The sequence below is a fragment of the Gymnodraco acuticeps genome, unplaced genomic scaffold (assembly GCF_902827175.1).
Source record: "Gymnodraco acuticeps unplaced genomic scaffold, fGymAcu1.1, whole genome shotgun sequence".
Classification (NCBI taxonomy): domain Eukaryota; kingdom Metazoa; phylum Chordata; class Actinopteri; order Perciformes; family Bathydraconidae; genus Gymnodraco; species Gymnodraco acuticeps.
This window is the reverse complement of record NW_022990238.1, coordinates 9914052-9935517: the sequence shown is the minus strand read 5'-3', so window position 1 is coordinate 9935517 and position 21466 is coordinate 9914052. Positions and strand designations below refer to the sequence as shown.

The 21466-nt window shown below is 44.1% G+C and overlaps 2 protein-coding genes across 2 annotated transcripts in view; both read left to right on the top strand.

Annotated features, from left to right (window-relative positions):
* The window catches only part of si:ch211-210g13.5 (inactive phospholipase C-like protein 2), an 81303-nt gene extending 71387 nt beyond the window's left edge, over positions 1 to 9916 (top strand). Inside the window, exons 5-6 of the mRNA XM_034220307.1 lie at positions 2962 to 3071; positions 7209 to 9916. Of these exons, the coding sequence (XP_034076198.1) occupies positions 2962 to 3071; positions 7209 to 7658 (560 nt within the window). The 3' untranslated portion in view covers positions 7659 to 9916. The remainder of the gene's footprint in view (positions 1 to 2961; positions 3072 to 7208) is intronic.
* A 1136-nt stretch (positions 9917 to 11052) lies between these two features.
* hcrt (hypocretin (orexin) neuropeptide precursor) lies at positions 11053 to 12562 on the top strand. Its single transcript, XM_034220320.1, has 2 exons — positions 11053 to 11126; positions 12087 to 12562. The coding sequence occupies exons 1-2, from the start codon at positions 11073 to 11075 to the stop codon at positions 12444 to 12446; spliced, it is 414 nt and encodes a 137-aa protein (XP_034076211.1). The 5' UTR covers positions 11053 to 11072; the 3' UTR covers positions 12447 to 12562.
* Positions 12563 to 21466: the final 8904 nt, after the last annotated feature.

The following is a 21466-nucleotide window of genomic DNA, read 5'->3' as shown; positions in this document are numbered from 1 at the left end:
AAACTTGATAAATTAATGAAATCCTGATCCGACTGTATCTCTTCCTCACCCCCTTTCCTATTTTTGTTTTTTATCATTTCTTTCCATCAGATCCTGTTTGGATATTCTGTTTGATTTTTTTGTTATTTACTTTTACTTTCGTCTCTCTCTGCCTGTAGCTGTCCATTTTCCTTTGCTTGTGTGTTTGGATGATAATAGGAGCTGCTGCAGGATTCATTACAAAGAAAAAAAAGCTCTATGCAGGCACTGTAAATCTTACGGTGGTGTGTGTGTGAGCTTTTGTGTTTGCATGAGTGTGTCTTGTGTTGTCCCCTCAGTCCTCCTGTCTTTCTCTTTCCAGTAGAGAAGCAAAGCGTAAGATCCTGTCTCATCGGAGTGTGCCATGGGGGCCACATTGTGTTTATTATTATTATGTTTTAAGTGACAGTAAGGAATGGCAACTGTGGGACTGTTGGGGAAATGAAATGCTTAATAATTGGGAAATGAAATGCTTGAAGAGGCTGTTGTGAGATGTTTCGCCTCCAGCTAATTTCATCTCTCATTCAGCTCTCTGTCTGCCTTTCTCCCCAACTCCTGTGATCGCTGGGCTCTGCTCTGCACCAGCAGCGGCCCATTAACTGCTCCAGATTACAAGATCAAATCAGCCCTAAACCCTGTTAACACAACTTTCAGGCTCTGAAAGAGATATTCTGAAAAGGCCTCACATCACCTATTATATGGAAATTAAAGAATTACAGAGGTCCTGGGCTTTTTTGCAAAGTTGAGTTTCATGTGCACTGAAGGCCAGAGATCATATTTCCTGTATGAATTTCTTGATCTCTTGATCCGTTTAAAGTCGGCTGCAGATTATTTACAATAACAATTTATAATACAAACATTAACCATTATGTCCTGGTGCTGGAATTACAATTTGCATATGTTTGGTTTGGTTTAAAAGGAAACTGTGTTATTAACGCATACAGTATAGGTAGTCTAGATCTGTAGCCTTAACAACAGGAGTTTGGTAATACAGGGATTTGTGGTGAAATGTAGGACTACCCTGAATACGACTTGTTTGGGCTTTGAAGCTATAGTGAGAAATATCTTGAAACTTCAATAACCTTTACACGCACACACCTCTACACACACATCAAACAACACTGTCTCTAAAAATAACTAATAATAGAGTCTTGATGATTTGTAATGAATAATGTGGGATTACTATTCCATAGTGTATCATGGACTATTTACAATGTTTTAGTATTACACTACCTATTTTTATAATTTATACATACAAAAATACATGGCAACATTCAAAGCATTCAGGTAGGACCTAATTTAAAAGTTAGAATTTGATTGTCTACACTGATCTTGCCTTTTAACATTAAATTAGATGAGGATGCGTTTGTATATCTATGTACAGTACATTAACTACCTTTTTAAAAGTCATATGTTGTTGTAGTGGGAGACAAAGCTACAGCACAACTAGTGTATTTTGTAAACAAAGCATTAACTATTAAGTCAAATATTGATTTTTTTGTAAACTTTTGCGCAATATGTGTCTTCATAGGAGTAAATCACAGCTGGAGTAGGACACGGTCAGTTGTTAGGGACAGACTGGCAAGTCCGAGTCATATGGCTTTAGCCCAGAGGATTAGTTATGGCCTGCGTGGAGCTGGACTCCCTGATAGATTAATTAAAGGTTAGCCTGCCTCAATTGTACCCCATTAGCAATGCAGCACATTGTATGGTAAACTGTACTTGAAGCCATTAAAGGGGCCCATGAGGAGCTGGCTAGCAGTCTTTTATTCTGCATACTTTGCACACTGCAATATTAAAAGGTGACTTAAAGAGCATAAACATTTCCTATTAGTACCTTCATTAAGGATTTCATGTTTTCACTTCTGTTTTTTGTATTATTGGTTAGTGGGATAAGTTGGATATGTGTGAACAGATTTCAATTAAACTTGGAGGAAAGTTAAGTTAAACAGGTATTTTGATCACATCTCATAAAAGAACAAATCTAGAAGCATAGGCGCGTTCACATAGCAGTACTTTTCTCACTTTAGTTCCGATATAGTTCCGAAATGTTGCGTTCACACCAAACAAATCCGGAACTAAAATTAGTTCATGAGAACCTTTTTACCCCCTTTTACCCCCTGCTAGAGAGCAAGAACTTTCGTGGGAGAAAAAGGTTTCTATTTCTGATTGGCTGGGAGGAAATCAAACCACGCCCCGTAAAATTCCCAAAAAGTGTTGTGAAGCCGCCATTTTATTATCCTCGCATTAGCATTATTAGCATTAGCCCAGCGCACAAATGCAGAGAGACTAACTTATGGCAACACAAACAAAAGGAGAAGCTGCTGGGAGTACCAGCCAGTCCCCAACTCCGGGGACTTCCGGCTGGGGACTTCGGGTGGCAGTATACGCCGTGAAGTGGTTTGCGGCCTGCCAGTAAACTCAAAGCAGAAGAAGAAGAAGTGACGTCAGCGGCTTCATTTGCCTAATCCTCCCCCAGGGACTTATTCTGGTGTGAACGCGATCTGTACTTAGTTCATGAGAACTAAGTTCTGATGAACCTTTGTGGGAAAAGTACTGCGGTGTGAAAGCGCCTATTATGGTATCCAAATCGTTACAGCACATGCCATAGAATCACAACTTCCAGTCCAAATCCCACCTTGAAGGCATGGAAACCCCCCCAAACACACACACACACACACACACACACACACACACACACACACACACACACACACACACACACACACACACACACACACACACACACACACACACACACATTTCTGCACTGCATGTTTTCTATCAAATAAAGGCGCCCTGTGAGACTTTCTTCCAATTTTACACATAAATCACAAAAAATGAACTGATTAGATTTGTCAGTCGGCTAATGTCGCTGTGTCGATGTGTTTTGACAATTTCACACAAATGTCTAATAGGATGATATGGTGTGTCTGTACCCAGGTCTGGACTTCCATGAGGATCTGCATCACATCGGAGCGAAGGAAGGTCTGAAGGGCCGCAAACTGCAGAAGGCGATGGAGAGCTACGCCTGGAACATCACCGTGCTCAAGGTGAGAAACACTGAGAAACACTGAGAAAACCACAGCAACAAAGGCCCTTTACTGTACTATACACACCTCTAGTGCTGGCTCATACCTTTGATTGATGTCAACATGTGAGATTATTTTCCAGACTATAATCAGAGGGATAAGAAATGCCAGATCCTGTCGCTGAGATTAAACGACATGGTGTTTTAAGAACGCTCTCTGGGCTAGTTGTATATGCCTCTACTCTAATCCCTTTATCTCTTAATTAAATGATGTTGATTTCTGACAGTGGTTTATTTATTTGCTCATCTCACCATCTTGACAACACACGATAGGATTGTTCACACTTGTTTGTAGACATACACTTACTCCTCATGAGGGTACATTGCACATGCCCTGAAGATGTTGCTCAGCACTGACCCGGTGAGATAAAGTTGCCCATGCCTTAATTTCACCGCCCCGATGAACACTAGTGGTGATTGCAGCACTGATAAAAACAGCACATGCTGCTCAGACTGCCCCCTGCACAGTACGCCTGTTTTTCTGAGTAAGGAAAAAGCAGCCAGGATATTTGTATCTCATCTCATCACCATGAAATCATTTAGTATTGAGTGAAGAAGCTCCCTTGGCTGAGCTTTCTGCTTCGGTGTCAAGTTAGGTAGATGTTTGATTGCTTGATTCTTCTTTGCCTTTTCATGCCTGCTTTTTCAGACAGTGAAAAGACATTAGGGCTGAAAGTAACAATACGTTTAAGTGAGAATTAATCCATCAGCAATTGATCGATGACCTGATTAATAGGGCTCCATTTAATGATTGATTCCATTATGTAATACTCTGCAGATTCATTGTTTTGTCTTAAAAATATAAAAAGATATAAAAAATGTCCATCCTAATATATAAAATACAAGGTGATTGTCTTTGAATGTCTTGTTTTTGTTAGCTGGAAACAGGGTTTTATGGCGTTTTGCATGGAAAAATACGCTGTTGCTTATCGAAATAGTTATTTAATGATTATTTTTCTTTCAATTAACGAATGGATTAGTCAACCAATTGTTGCTGCTCTACTGATTTATATACAATTTAACACATTTGTTTTAAAAATTCCCAGAAATCAGTGCAACATTTTTTGTTTTATTCCAACAGTCTCCATATCTGAATACATTTAATTAAAATGATATAAAACAGTGAATTATTAAAAGCTGCAAATGCTGATTTTAGGGCGCAGGAAGCAGAAGGTTGATAAATGAATAATTGTTGTATTATTAAAACCTTAAAAGTATTTCAAAGTAGTCAAGGTAATGGATATAGCTCTAATAAATCAGTGCTAACTTTTGTAGCTCTTCACACATACAGCAAATAACATTGTGCTGCACCACGGTTTATCTTAATTAAGCTTCATTGCACCCTCTAGAATTGGGAAACCATGTGCTTAAGTAGAGCAACAGGTGGACCCGTGAACATAATCCCCTTTGCTACCCCCACCCCCAGTTATACCCATCACCCCTAAGCTCAGATCTCCTCTCATCCCTGCACTGTCACTCCAAACACACACTACCCTCATTCGTCCATCTTTTTTAATATCCACATTCTCAACATGAATGCATCTTGGCGAGCACATTACCCCTCCTCCTCCTCTTCCTCCTCCTCCCATTCTTCAGTTGTAAGCCGTGTCTCATACTAAACATTTGGTGAGAGCCTGGTGCGTGTTATGCCAAGGCTGGCAGCCATGCAGAATTATTTCACTTGTCATCCTCTCCAGATCCTGGAAACACTCGCTGGTAGATGGCGGGGAAGCTGTGAGGAAGATAGAGCGAGAGAATGTGTATTATCCCTGTTTCCAAAACCACCTTAACAACATTAATTTGACCGTTACAGTCAGATCAAAGCTGTCATGGTGAATAAGGGTATTTGCCCATTTCTACTAGTCATACCTGTCACTCATCGTACCTGCTGTCAAGAGAAAAGCAACAACAGAGCGACAGAAAGAGAGGCTGTGAAGCATACTGAGTTACATTTTGAGAAGAAAAACAGGCTCCGAAAACATGGACTCTAGCTGTCTCCCTATTGTCAGTTTTTACTGTAATTAACTATTGTTTGAGGCAGTTTGTTATATAACTAATCTGCTAAAGTAGCTGCGATTTTTCACCATGACTAAGGCCCCTTTTATTCTGACAAGAAATGATTTATTCTGTTTCACTCTTGAGTTTAGTTATATGTTCAAGAAGGGAATTTATAGAGGCCATCAATTGTGAACCATAGCTGTCACTCTCGCTGATGTTCGCTTCCGTACCACTTTATCTAGATAGAAAACCTTAAAATAGTCCACAATAAAGGCTTCTTTCAAGGGGATGGACTGATTTTGATAAATAAGTAGGCGATAAGGAGAGATTTTAATGAGGATATAGCAAGGGGATTTGCTCTTGCTCATGCTTAGCCCCCTGTGGTGAGCTTGAGGCCAGCTGTAAGGGTGAATGTACTCAAATACGAGTGCCATCGTGATTTGGCTCTGGCAGCACAGAACCAGCTTTTCGCTGTCTTATTTTATGCCTGGTGAGTCATGACTTACATAATTCAAGTTTTTTTTTTTTTTTTCAAGCATTTGACTTATTCTTGCTCGTATGTTGCGTGCCGGAGTGGCTCAGGTAAAAGGCCACTTGCAGCGTATTAACATCACCTGGGAATAAAGCGCTGAGTGCAGGGCAGCACCTTTACTCTTTCTACAGTATGTCAGACTGTTGTGCCTGGATGTTACCATTTTCAGTAAAGTCTGGTGCAGAGCGGTCAACTTCTGCCTCTTCAGGTGGATGTCACAGCGGGTCAAACCAGTCCAGAGAGTCCAGAGTAAAGTTCAGTGGGAGGGAGGGAAAGTATTCAGGTTCACAGATCAAAACGTGCCTGTGAACAGATATTAAAGGGATGTCGGAGTAAAGACAGGCGGAAAGAGAGGGGGGGTGTGGCAGGCATGTGGTCAGATTCCTTTTTTTGTTTTGGCCAGTTCTAATAATATAAGCACCTCTCACACATATAAATGTCCTGCCTGTGGAGAAGTCGACCACATTTCCACATGGCAGAGACGGCTAGCTTAAGGTGGCAGGCAGCCATGGCAGCAGCCCACATTGACTTGACAGTGCTGTAAAGCAGGATGCCTGCCCTGACCACTTCCTCCACATATGGCAGGAATTCGTCTCTAGGGTGCTCCCAAATAAAGACTAGAACTGTAGTATAACATTATCACCATATGACAGCACTATCCACCAGCTGAGAAGAAGTATGAAGGGCTGGCAGACAACCAAAGGCCTTCCTTCTGTGGCTTGATACTGCCCCCTACTGCATCTTATGAGTTAATGCACCATGGAATAAATGTTTCCCTTTACATCAGCAGTACAATACATATACAAACATTAAAGAATAATATATCTTTTTTTAGATTTTAACAATGACATTATAGAATATCAAGTGTTTTTCATTTGAGATACAAATAAATAAATAAAAATAAAATCAATGAAAAATAACAAAAGGAGGTTGATTTGGGCAAAATATGAATGTTCTGCCAAATTCGCTGCAATGTTCATGTAAATGTTTTACAAAGATTTCATAAATTATATCATACCAGTGCCAGTCCACACACCGTATTTTTGTATCTTATCGGGACTTGAACCGGCGAAACTCCGGTTCCCAAGCCATGTCCCTACAGACTGAGCTACTACCGACACATGAAAGGCCTTCCTTCGTCTTCTTTTTTATCCAGCAGCTACAGACAATATTAGAAACAAGTGTTTTCTGTTTTAATATTTGTGGATATTGAATGTTGAAACACAAAAATGTGTTTGTCCCAATAAAGAAATGGTGTTACTTATTCTGTATATATCTTGTAGATACTGTACGACCTATAACACTTTTAACTGATATTTGCCTTTATTTTCATTTTAATCAACAGGGTAAAAGTCCTTTAGGGATTCAATTATATATTTTTTAAACAGACCAGGCCAATATGGTAACACAGAACTCGCTCTAGCTATCTAACTCGCACACTAAGCTATCATGAGGTAATGTATATCAAAGGTGTTTCCTGCTTTTTTTGTCACCCTATAACCTGATATGTGTTGATAACCAAGCAGTGTCTCTCTGTGTCTCCCCTCTCTCTCTCTCTCTCAATCTCAGGGCCAGGCAGACCTGCTGAAGCACGCTAAGAGCGAGGCGCTGGACAACCTGCGTCAGATCCACTGTGCCGCCCAGTCCTGTGGCCTCAGTAAGAACGGAGCAGCTTCCCCACAGCTCCAGCACCATCCTCTCCGCCCGCCGCAGCAGCAGACACAGCCACAGGCCAAGACCCAGCCTCCTCCACCTCACCCGCCCCAAACCCAGCCCCCAGCCCCAACAGCACCTCAGGCTTATCACCATCCCCTTCCCCAGGAACATCCCCAGCAACACCCCCAGCTGCCAGCTCTCCCTTTGGTTCAAACTCTTTCAAAACCACCGGCCTACACCCAACCTCCGCCCCTAACCCAGCTCCAGTTTCAGTTTCAGAGCCAGCAGCAGAGGGCAGCAGGAACTCCGGAGGGCGTCTCTGACAAAGAGCTGGTCAGAGACGACCCTGTGGGATCCTGCTGACCCGCAGCCTGTGCCAGCAGAGAATCCTACCCAAAGAGAGACAGGGAGGGCAAGACAGAGATGGGGAAGCAGAAGGATGTAGTGGAAAAGAAGGGGGGCATTAATGAAAAGGACATGGAGGAATTGGCTGAGAGAAATAAAGAGATGATGCTGGGGAGGAAGACTCGCCGTGTTAGAAGCGAGACGCAGGTCTGAACGGGTTTCAGTTAGGGCTGAAAGAGAGAAGAAAGAGAGACCTCACACTGCAATCACACATCTCTAAACTGGAAAGACATTTTTACTTCTCTCTGTCATGGATGTGGAAAATATATTTTATCTGAGCCAGGAAGTTGAGGTCTCTTCTGTTTTCTCTCTTGTGAAAAGCCAAATGTACGGAAGCCTGGAAAGGCCGAAAACAGTTCTAGTGATCTGGTGACATTTTGTCAGCATAATCTACATAGGTTCTGAAAGTTCCTTTGTTGCCAGGTTTTAGTAGTAAATATAGGTTACACTAAATGTTTCGCTAGGCAACATTTTTTTACATTTCATTTAGCTGACGCTTTTATCAAAAGCGACTTAAAATAAGTGTATTCAACTTTTTATTTTGATCAGGATAATTTCTTATGTCTTTGCTCTTGTAATACTCGTTTAACCCACACGAGGCTGAACTGCTCTATTATATGTTTTAAATAGCACTCAAAGCATTCATGTTTTCTACCAGGTATGTTTTCTCTATGCAATTTTAACACAAAATGTAACAAGTTGTGTAACGTTACTCTCATTTCTTTCTTCCGGCTGAAAATGTAATTTAATCTTATTGACACATTGTTTTGATTAGACAGACAAAACCTTACCTGGGAGAAGACATGAATGCTTTAAGTATTATGTATAACATGTGGTAGTGGTACACTGTTGTAGTCAAAGGAATATGACAACAAAAAACACAGCAGAATTTATCCTTAACAAAAACAGTTTGACATGCCAAAAAAAAAATTCTCACCTCACCTGTTTCACAAATATAAAGGAAATGTAATTTTTTTAAGTAAATAGTGTTAAAGGAACTTACAAATAAATAATCCTTGATAACCTGTTCTTAACTCATAAACAAAGTAGAATAAATTGTCAGATCATAATTAGAAAATGCACTAACAGATTTGTTCCTATCCTCTCAGGGCTTCCATACAAAAGGGTAACAGCTGGTGACAAACCTGTCGTGTGTTTCTGCAAAGGAATGTTTTGAAGTTGGATCAGTTAGATATCCCTGTCTCTCTCTGGGCACTGCTAGTTACATGCCCCTTCATGATGTACTCTAGCTCTGTTGGTACAGGCTTTACCTCACATTGGCACTTTCTGCCACAAATTTGCCTTTTCATTTCCAGAGACTCCTCGGCATGTCTTTGAGCTTTTATTTTTTTAATGCTCACACTCCTTCTCTTCGATCGTAGACGTCATGCTAAGTGCAAACCCTCCTTTTGACGACGAGGAAACCATGTTAATTTTAAGTGCACAACATAGAGCAGCTTGAGTAGGCTAAGCTCTGTAGGCGTCACAGATGTCCTTTTTAGCACAAACCAGGAAGCTGTAGAGCCAACATAGAAACCATCTGCAGCTGCTGATGTGTTCAGTCACATCGATGCTCTTCTCGCATCCAATGCTGTTGTCCATCGAGTCCCACACATCTCCGGTGTCATTCCATGGGATTTCAGTTCTTCAGCATTCCTGGACTCTCCCCACAGGGTCTCCTTGTCTCCTCCCCAGGGGCTGTGTGTGTGACGTTACGTGAGTCAGTGTTTTGGTCCCCAGGGTGGAGCTAGCCCACCTCCGTAAGTGGCACAGCTCACCAGCCAATCGCAACTGGAATACCTGACCCCTGCCTGTTAGAGGTCGGAGGTCAACCAGAATATGGTACTGCTGTCAATAAAAACACAAAATAAAGTGAATCTAGATGTAAAATGTATGTAAAATGTGCGAAGGGAACATATATTGCTATATTAATTATTGCAGACACAGACATTAATGATTGATATTATAATAATTGTTGTTAGTTCTATTGATATTCTTTTTTTTAACATTACTTCCACATATACAGTGATTTGATTCCTGTTGTTCTGTGGTGCGGATAAGGACAACCAGTGCATGTAGGAGCAGAGCGAGGGATAACTGGTCAGCGCCACAGCTCCAGGGTCAGACAATAACCTGATGTGTGTTTCACTGCGAAGTGAGTGTGGATTCTGTGAGAGCTCCTGAAAGTGGCCCATTAAAACTGGCTTCATTGTTTATCCTGTCTCCTGTTGTTCATTTGTCTTTGATGACTTTTAAATGAGCATACTGCCAATTCTAATGTATTCCCCTTCATGCTAATGCCCATTATCTGTATTATCTGCCCATTATACTTGAATTTCAGCAATATTTGAATCAGTACCTGGAATTATATTTGCCTGAAAATAATCTCAGACAGTGACTGGGAGGTAAGTCACTTTTTAATTGCGTTCAAACAAATGTCAGCAGCGCTTGAAAACATTTTAAAAGCAGCTTTCACAGCGGATCTAAAGCAATCAACGAAGCTTTCCAAAAGCTAGTATTGATTGCTTCTTATGCACTATGATACACTGTTCATTCTCTTTATCTAAAATGATTTTCCTATCAATAAATCAGAAGGATGCCACTCTTTTAGAATGAATGAGTGTGTTTATGTCGAGCAATGCTTCCCGTTGTCCATAAGATGGCAACATATAATAAGTGAATGAGGATCTGTAGATGAAAAGATGAAAAACAACAAGTCAATCATTTCTTTCTTTTAGTTATCCGGTTGTGTTAACTTATTAAAGTGCTGGTAGTCGGTAAGAGTTACAAGCTATTTTAAAAACAAATAATTCTTAAGGTTTTAGGGTCTTTTTATTTGTTGGTTGGATGTATCAAGTGTTCGTTCAGCCCACTGGTGAAATCTCTGAAGGAACAACACAAAAACAGGTCCTGATGCGTCAGTATAGACCTTTTGTATGTGAGAATAAAGCCAATGGAACCTCATTAGCATGACTTCCGAATGAGCTTGTCATTAGCATTTTGAAAAGGGCATCTGGGCTGTTTATATATTTATATTTTTAGAACTTGTAGTACACATTAGCTAATTGACTTCCATCTCTCACCAGTCATCACAAAGATATGTCGTCGTAAAACGTTGGCATGCGGCCACAAAGACATACCTGTAGCTCATTAAAGGTCCAGAGAAGTGCCTTGGAGACGGTCGGCTGCAGAAGACTAATTATGGCGTCAAACGTGACATCCATCCTTCAAATGAGCAAAGCACACAATTGGTGATAAGATGTCATGGTTTTTGTTGGCTTGGATGACGTCTTTTGGCTCGGACACCGCTGAACCATAAAAAGGCCTTGGACATGAGAAGAGTAGAAGACTACCCTCCACACAAGCCACGAGATGCCTTGGTTCCCCTCCAACTTGCAGAAAGCTGGGATGCAGACGTCTAACAGGGTAAGAGCTAGATTTTTTATTTAAAACTCAGTGGTTGATTTGTTTGATATCACAAATGTGTGTGTTCTTTAAACTAGCCTAAGGTTGCTTACATTTCTGAGTTTGTTTGGGGTCTTTACTGTTCATTTTCTTATGCATCCCTTTTATATCCTCATCAAATCTGTTGTGTGTCCTTAAGTTTGATGCATTATACAACATTTACATTTTATTTTATTACAATCGAGCATTTTATGATTGAAACCACAGGGCTTGGGTTGCATTGGCAGGTTTTTGCAGGGCGAGTATCATAACAAAATATATTTTTCTATATTCAATCAATGGATCATAACTGAGTAATTTTAAAACCCACAAAGCTGATCAGGCATGTAGTCAAAGGGAAGCAATGTTTTTATTATAATTTCCCTAATAATATAATTGTAATTACTTTATTTATAGCGTCCTTTATGTCTAATGATAAGGGTTACAAATGAGTATAGGCTATAGGCTCTGTGATCTTATGTCTCTATTTGTATAAAACAAACGTTTGGGATTTAGGCAAAGGCATGACTATGCCCACATGTGAATGCTGTTAACATCATTTCAGCTTGATATGATTTTGTTTATGTTGTATGAGAGATTAAGGTTAAAGCATGCGTATAAAGTTCAGTGAGTCATATCCTTTAAGAAGGGATTAAAAAAGTGTTTGGTACGATACCACTTCATCATAGTTGCTCATGGTGATACTCAGTATATCTTTGAATTTAGACCAATTTAGTATTTTAAGAATACATTTTCATTTGAAATTCTGTGATTCATCGCTTAAGATTTAACCAGCAACATTTTTAACATGATGTAAGCCATAACAATACTTAACATTTGAAAGACATGCAGATAAATAAATCATTTTATAGCTTTCCCTGCCAACATACTATATTCTTGTATTGGTGTATTGGGTGTTAACTGATCTGGTTTTCCCTGCAGAAGGTCCTGGTGCTGGTGGTGATGCTGCTGCTGTCTCAGCTGGCCTGTGAGGCTCACAGCATGTCTGAGTGCTGCAGACAGCCGGCCCACTCCTGTCGCCTCTACATGTTTCTGTGTAGCCCCAGCACCAATAACCTTGGGAGACCCCTCACAGGGGACACTTCTGCTGGTATCCTCACTCTGGGCAAACGGAGGGAGGACGAGCATCGCCTCCAGAGCCGCCTCCACCAGCTCCTCCAGGACTCCAGAAACCAGGCCGCAGGGATCCTGACGATGGGCAAGAGGACGGAGGAGAGGCAGTTCATGGACTGGATGGCTCAGTCAGGAACTATCACAACGCCCCTGCCTGTCCTAAGCTAAATACTCACATAAATACTTATAATGGAATCTATAAAAGACTGGTAAAAATCAGAACACACCTATATGGTGAGTGACATTACACAGGATGTGTATTTTTCTGCTCATATTAAAACTATTAGGGGGTTGTGTAATATTGTACATAATATGGACTTGTGATGGGTGCAATTAAAAACAAATACATAAAGGTGGCAACACGTCTTTAATTATTCTTGGGTGGGTTTTCTGGGCTAATAATTAAATATTTCGTACATTTTCATTAAGAAAGTGCTCAAAATCATGCCGATTACCTATTATTATTAAAAGATATAAATATATTAAATTATAATGCAGAAACATGCATTATATACTAATTATTTCCTATACAGTATGCAATCTTTTGGTCATACAAAACTTCATGCAAAATTGAATCAAAACTACACAAATCTTGTAGAACAACAAACACAGTTTGTATTATCTACATGTTATCTTCCTTATTCGTAACAACATTAGGGAGTGTATGAAAAATGTCTTGGAAAGAAAAGGATATATTTTGTAGATCAAGGGAGAGTCTTTAAATTGCAAAATGCAAAACGTACTGAAAAGAAGATGTCCAAAAAGTGATATTGTTTATGTCCATCATAGACCATAATGGTTCTTTTTAACACATGCAGACGATAACTCTCTTGTTTCTTATTGGGGAGGGTGTGGCACTTTCTTTCTCTGTTTGCATGTTTACTGAGAGTCAAAGTCCCGCCCCTCACACTCCTTCTGACTGCCCATGCTTCAGTGTGTTTTTGCTCAAAAATAATTACGATGCAGAATGTTACATGGGTTTTATATTCACAGTATACTGCAAGGTCAATTATTTTCTGATCATTTTACTCAACAAGGCATATACATTGATGTATAGGAGCATCATAGAAGAATAATGAGAAATGTAGGATAAGAAGGAAGAAGGATTCTTGAACTGAGCTCAATGTGCAGACAGAGATGATGTCATAGCTTGCACTCTATAGTTACTCTTTGGCTAATAATAACCCATGCTAACTTTTAGACGGACCTATTTAAGAAGGCCTCCTGCTTAGCAACGTGTTACACCTCATCTAAAGCTGGTTCATCGTACCAAAGCCATTACTGCTGGATCAAAAATTCCCACAAAAAACGATCAAATAGTTCGATTGTTCAGCAGCTTAATACGACCCAGAGTCACGTTTTAAAGTGTAGCACCTCTAGTGGTCGTGTAAGAAACAACATGCTCCCGTTGATTGCAAACGCTCCGGAGGGTCGTTTATTCACAAATAACCCTCTCTGGAAAATCCTAAATTGTGGAATAGTTTGGCCATTAAAATGCTTTTTGATTAGATTCCTAGCGAGAAGTGTATATTGTACTTTTGTAATCTACGTCCAGTGGATGTGTAGGATCTATAGTTATGATAGATATTACGAAGGTGATTTGAGGTCTTGCCAGGAGAACGTGTAGGCCTATATGCGGCAGCTTCCATGTCGAGCCATTCAAATAAAACATTACACTAGTCACTCTTTTTCAGCAACTAGTGGCACTTTTGTCCGACTAGTTAGCACATAAGCCTTACTAGTGACGCTAGGAGCAGCACTATGACAAGGTTACGCCGAGTGTCAAACAGCTCTTTGAAATGGAATGGAACCACGGCAGACTATCCAAAACTGGACTTGGACGGTCCATCCCAGCCCTCCCCCCCAGAACTACACATGCTGGCTATTGTGTGTTTCGCAACATGTTCTATCTATCTACTGGGAATTGTAGTTTTAAAAGACGTTTTCGTATTTCCCACAATTAGAAGTTGCCAGTATTAAACTGTATACATCCCTGGAGGTTTAGGGGATACGAAACACATTGGTGTTATCAAATTTAAAACATACAATACATGGGTGAAAGTAGCTTGTGTCCATAATGGGCAGCATTAATATACCCACATGATAGCTAAGGTCAGAATAGCTTTATTGAACAGCTGGTCTTATGTCTGTGACCCCTCCTGTTGTTAATTGATAAGCCTGAAACATGCACTTGTCAAGGTTCAGAGGCACATTTTGCAAATATGGCAGTAGCCATCGATCATCATAAGATAAGATAATTTAAGATATGCTTTATTGATCCCAAGTTGGGAAATGTTTTTGTTACATCAGCATGTGTACTACTTTGTTCTACTCCACTACAATTCAGAGGTTAACCTGGTATTTTTACTACACTACATTTATTGTAGTTACTTTGCAGATTCTGATTAATGATGTGAAATATAAACAACCCTTTAATCAGACTTTAGTTACACCTGAGTCAAATTCAGGGAAGGTGATTGTCAAGTGCCAAAATAAACTATTGTGGTGCCACGTGATGGGACATAATTCACCTCTGGTTATTGTGTTGCAACACGGACCCGTTAGAGAGGGCACCGGAAGCAAGGTTCATTCATGCTAGCTTCACAACAAGATATAAGCTAATGTCTTAACCTGTCTGAATGTTCTTTGATAATAAAGTGTGGAGTTCCATACTGAACACGCCGCCTCTGACTCCCATTCATCGGCTCTACACTGGTGACCCCGACTTTTCCGAGAAGGTTTCCGGAAAATTAACGAACATGGCTGAGTGCGATGTTTTCGTAAAGCTGCCGGAGTTTTGGGAGAATGCCACGGCGGCGTGGTTTGCACACGTGGAGGCGCACTTCGCCTGCCGGCAGGTCCGTGACGGGGACCTGAAGTACTACCACGTTGTAGCAGCGCTAGGAGGCTCCACGTCGTCCAGGTTGGTTGGTTTTATCACAGACCCCCCACACCATGGCAAATATGAGGCGATTAAGGCCCTCCTCCTTAAGACATTTAGCTTATCTGCTAAGGAGAGGGCCCGCCAGTTACTTGACATTCAAGGCCTAGGAGATAGCAAGCCATCTCAGCTAATGGAGAAAATGCTAAATCTGCTAGGGGGGGAAGATCCCCGGATTTTATTCACGGAGATTTTCCTGCGTCACTTGCCTCCCCGGGTCCAGACGGCGCTAGCCAACACGCCTGTCACGGAGCCCCGTGCCTGGGCTGAGGAAGCGGATCGTTTTTTCCTGGCTACACAACAGCCCGGTGCAGAGACGTTAGCCGCGACGCTCAGTGGCCCATCTGCAGTCAAGACAGCATGGCGGAGGCCGGACACGGCAGTTTCGAGCTGGCGTGGAGACACCGGAGAGTGCTTTTACCACGCACGTTTCGGGACAATGGCGAAGAAATGCATCGCTCCGTGCAGCTACAAACCCCCGGGAAACGGAGGGGCCGGCACTCAGTAGTGGCCCTGAGCGTCAGCGGCACGTGCAGGCTCCTCTTCGTCAGTGACAGCGTTTCGGGGAGCCTGTTTCTGTGTGACACGGGCGCTCAACGGAGCGTAGTTCCCGCATCGAGTGAAGACGTCACCCGGGGTGGGCACGGACCGCGATTGACGACGGCTAACGGCGGTCCCATTCGCACGTACGGCGTGAGGCCTATGTGTTTGTGCATCGGAGGACAGCGTTTCAGCTGGGATTTTGTAACAGCGGACATTTCTTTTCCCCTCCTCGGAGCGGATTTTTTGTGCGCTCATGGACTCTTAGTGGACGTTAAGAATAGGCGTTTGGTTGATGCCTTGACGTTTTCTTCCCTCGTGTGCACACTTGGCAGCGCAGCTGTCGGGGGCAGACACGTTTCTCAGACTGTTGGCCGAGTTTCCAGACCTGTCGCTACCCACCTTCTCTGCGCTTACCACTAAGCATGGCGTGGAGCACCACGTCACTACCGAGGGGCCTCCTGTCTACGCCAGGGCCAGGCGGTTGAACCCTTCTAAGCTGGCTGTGGCGAGGGCGGAGTTCGCAACCATGGAGCGCCTGGGCATTGTCCGCCGCTCCGACAGTCCTTGGGCTTCCCCCCTGTACGTCGTCCCCAAACCGAACGGCGGGTTCCGCCCGTGCAGGGATTACCGCCGACTCAACGACGCCACTACGCCTGACTGCTATCCAGTGCCGCACATTCAGGACTTTTCGGCGCATCTGGCCGGTACAGGGGTGTTTTCCAAGGTGGATACTACCAGGTGCCCATGCACCCCCTGGACATTCCCAAGACGGCAGTGATAACACCTTTTGGACTTTTTGAGTTCCTGCGGATGCCTTTTGGACTCAAGAATGCCGCTCAGACGTTCCAGCGCCTGATGGATTCGGTGCTGCGGGACCTGCCGTTTGTGTTTGTCTACCTCGACGACATACTCGTCGCCAGCGCTTCAGTGCAGGAGCACCTGTTCCACCTCCGAGCCCTTTTCACACGACTCAACGAACACGGATTAATCATCAATCCTGCAAAGTGCCAGTTCGGTGTGTCTGACATTGATTTCCTGGGGCACCGCGTCACCAAGGGCGGTGCGACACCTCTGCCAGCGAAGGTGGAGGCTGTTGCGGCTTTTTCTCGCCCGCTCACAGCCCTGTCGCTCCGTGAGTTTCTGGGGATGGTGACCTTCTACCACCGTTTCATCGCCCGGGCTGCACACATCATGCGGCCGCTGTATGAAGCGTTGAAAGGCAAGACCCCCGTCCAGGCGATCAACTGGACAGCAGAGGCGGACGTCACTTTTGCTGAGGTCAAGACCGCGTTGGCTCAGGCGGCTTTGCTGGCACACCCATCATCTACGGCTCCCATTTCCATCACCACGGACGCGTCGGATTACGCGGTCGGCGCAGTGCACGAGCAGTGGGTGGGCAGCTGCTCGCCTTTTTCAGCCGCCAGCTGACGCCCAGAGAACGCAGGTACAGCGCCTTTGACCGAGAGCTCCTTGGACTTTATTTGGCCGTGTGGCACTTCCGTTTCATGCTGGAAGGCCGTGAATTTACGGCGTTTGTCGACCACAAGCCGCTCACCTTCGCCATGTCAAAAGTGGCGGAGCCTTGGTCGGCACGTCAGCAGCGGCAGCTGTCCTACATATCAGAGTTCACTACGGACATTAAGCACGTGGCTGGCAAGTCGAACCTGGTTGTTGATTGCCTCTTCAGAGTCGTCATCGGTGCTGTCCAGTTGGGCCTGGACTATACTCGCATGGCGGCGGACTAGGTCACAGATCCCGGCGTCCAGGCTCTGAAGGTGGAGGGCGCGGGGCTGCGCTTGGAGGACGTGGTGTTCGGCGACGCGGGCATTACCCTCCTGTGTGACGTTTCTACGGGCCTGTCGTTCCCGCCAGCTGGAGGCGCTCTGTGTTCGAGGCGGTGCACGGCCTGTCACACCCCGGCGTTAAGCCTTCGGTGCGCTTGGTGGCCGCGAAGTTTATCTGGCATGGGCTGAAAAAGGACGTGAAGACTTGGGCTGGTGAGTGCGTGGCTTGTCAGCGCGCTAAGGTGCACCGCCACACGAAGGCCCCTTTGGAGCGTTTCCTGGTGCCTGAGAGGAGGTTTGACCACGTCAACATCGACCTGGTTGGTCCATTGCCCTCCTCTCAAGGTTTTTCCTACCTCCTCACTAGGGGCCGATATTCCGCATTTGACCGATTATCGGTATCGGCTTTTTTTTAATCAAATTGCCGATAAAACTTTGGCTCTGATGCGGCCGTTTCTCTGGCTGCAGTCACCACTCTGTGTACACGATCAATGTCCCGCTCACAGCGCTATCTGATAGGCTATTACTGAAAATGTTCCGGGCGGGAGCCAGCCAGAGAGGCGGGACCTTCTCAGATTACAGGCAGGTGCGAAAGAACGCAGACACAGACTGAAGCAAGCAGCAGCGCTGAGCGGCAGAGCCATACATGTGTTAAACCGAAGTTCAATAAACATCCCTATCCCCTATGCTGAAGTTGCAAAAACACCACGATCTTATGATCCAAATCTATCAGTTTCCCAGTTACACAGGGACGCGGGAAGTCAGTCAGAGTTGGGGGTGCGTGCAGCGTCTCGCAGCGGAGTAACGGAGCCTACACACGGCGGCGTGCGTTGCCGCTTCAACGCTTCTGCCCATTCACTTTGAATGGGGTGACGTCACGATTCGCCGAACTGCATTGTGGGAGCAAAGCGTAGCTTCTCTCGCGGTGCTCGCTGCAAAAGTAGAGCAATGTTCTACTTTTGCCGCCTCGACGGAGGCGTCAGCCAATCAAATCCTGCGTATGCAAATCTGACATTACAAGCGCTAGCCAATCAAACCGCGTGTATGTTGGGAGAGCCAGACCGCAGTTATTTCCCATGTCAAAAAATGGAGGAGAAAATGATCGTGGCGGTACTATATGACCAGTCCCTCTTTACATACAGGGATAAAAACCGGAGGAGCCAGGCATGGGGGGAGGTGGCAGAGACAGTGGGTGAAACTGGTAGGTTTTCGCCTGTTTGGGGAGTTTATATCCAGTGTACTTCGTTTGAATGGACAGCTAGCAAGCATAGACAGTATATTTAGCCAGCATGGATGTAGCATGAATGCTTTGCTTTGTATGTCCGGGGCGGGATTGGTTGTTGGTCGCGTTGTTCGTAAAAAATCCCCAAGCTTCAGACACGCCCACCGCCAAGCGGTAACGCACGCCGCCGTGTGTAGGGGCCGTAACTGTGGTGCGGAGGGGAGGGGCTGCGACTGGAGCCTCGCAGTTTTTCAGGTTGATATGTGAAGCTCATTAGCTAGCCAACATGTATTTAGCAAATGTTTAGCAAAATATTAGAAGTGAGGCTACTAGACTAACGTTAGGTCTACTGTAATAGCCTCACTTTTAATAGTTTGCAAAACATTAGCTAGCACTAGTGTTTTGCAGTTGCTAGCAGCTTATTGGGATTTTATGCTAGATAGACAGATATAATAAATTAAGCATTATTGTTAGTTAAGCATGTCAGCCTGCAGCCCCACTTCTTGTCTCTCTCTAACTCATTGCAGATGGCTGCACTAAAGAAAAGGGCACAGAGAGGAAACCAGTTGTAAGATGTTTAAAAGTTAATTAAACACAATATATGCTTAAATGAATTTCAAAGAAGTTGTGTTGAGTTGTGTTGGAGTATGTGTTATTCTACATTTTGACACCAAGATTTTCTGATTTTACTGCAAATGTATATCGGTTCCAAATATCGGTTATCGGTCTCCTTGATTACTAATAATCGGTATCGGTATCGGCCTCGAAAAAGCCATATCGGTCGATCCCTACTCCTCACCATGGTGGACAGGACAACCCGTTGGCCGAAGGCGGTTCCTCTCGTGTCAACGTCAGCCGCAGACATTGCCCGAGCTTTCATTGCGACGTGGGTGTGTCGTTTTGGCACCCCATCAGACATTTCCTCGGACAGAGGCTCACAGTTCACGTCCGAGCTCTGGAACGCCGTGGCGAGTGGTCTGGGGGTTAAGCTGCACAGGACTACCGCTTATCACCCTCAGGCTAACGGCCTCTGTGAGCGGTTCCATCGCTCCATGAAGGCGGCCCTCAAGGCCGGCCTTACGGACGGGAATTGGGTCGACAAGCTGCCCTGGGTGATGCTGGGCCTGAGGACTGCGCCTAAAGAAGACCTGCAGTGCTCTACGGCTGAGATGGTATACGGTCAGCCGCTGAGGGTTCCTGGGGATTTCCTCCCTAACGCATCGGCTCCCTGGTCGGCGTCGGCCCAGCGGGCTTTCCTGCAGGACGCCGCTGAGGCCTTTGCTCCGATCCCTACTACCCAGCACGGTACTCAGGTGTCCCGGGTTCCCGCAGAGCTCCGCTCGGCGGGGCACGTGTTCATCCGGCACGATGCGCACAGAGGCCCCCTGCAGCCCCCTTACGATGGGCCTTTCCGGGCCTTGGAGCACGGGGATAAGCACCTGGTGGTCGACCTGGGTGGCAAGGCCGAGCACGTCTCGGTGGACCGGGTGAAGGCTGCTCACCTGGACTTAGACCAGCCGGTGGTGCTGGCTCGACCTCCGCGACGGGGACGCCCCCCGGCTGTGACCCCTGTCACGGATTTAGGACCTGTTGTTCTGGTCCCTCCTCTTCCGGGGGCCGTGCAGGCGGATGACGCTTCTCCGGCTCCCGTGCTCAGGAGTCGTGGGGGTCGGCGCGTCGTTCCTCCCCGCCGCACAGACTTTCTTTACATGTGAATTCTGGGGGGGCTTGTGTGGTGCCACGTGATGGGACATAATTCACCTCTGGTTATTGTGTTGCAACACGGACCCGTTAGAGAGGGCACCGGAAGCTAGGTTCATTCATGCTAGCTTCACAACAAGATATAAGCTAATGTCTTAACCTGTCTGAATGTTCTTTGATAATAAAGTGTGGAGTTCCATACTGAACACGCCGCCTCCGACTCCCATTCATCGGCTCTACACTATGCAATATATTAGACGTTAAGTACTTTGTCAGACTTCATATTTATCTGTTGATACCCCCAACGTTTTTTTCTTATTCAAAAGAAGCTTAACTTAACTTAACTTAACTTACCTTAACTTAAAGTATTATTTAATGTTTAAATAAAGCCTTATTAGTTTGTTTGTTTTGCACATCCTCCTATTAATATCTTTGGACGTCCTGCACTAAACTGTTTTATTGTAGAGATCACTACAGTACAGTATCTTCTTGATATTTTCTATTCTATATTTCTATCATGCCTTCTACGTTCCCCCTAGTTTGTGTGTAGGCTACTTTAAATGTTTTCATCAAATAAAACGTATTCAACAACAAAATTCAATAACGTGCTTTAACCACTAGGCGGTGCGGGTTAAAAAAACAGTGGTCTAGTTAATAAAACATCATAATATGACTATTAACTTTGTTGTGAAATTAAAACAGAACGGTAAAGGAAAATACAGTTTCAGTCTCTCGATTTGAAGCTTATGCATTGTACCATGAACCTGCGTAGACCTGTAACAGTTAACAGCATGAGGAGTTGGAAAGGTAGTTCAGTAAATCAGTAATATCTTAAAAAAACTACAATTCCCTTTCTATCAGCTGTGCACCGTTAGGGTGTAAATACAGACTATCTACTAATTGGATCAAATATAAAAGTCAGCCGAATTAGTGTTGATACTGCAAGGAGACGTATTGTGTGAAAAGAAATGGAAGATGTTGTTTAATTGCTGATATA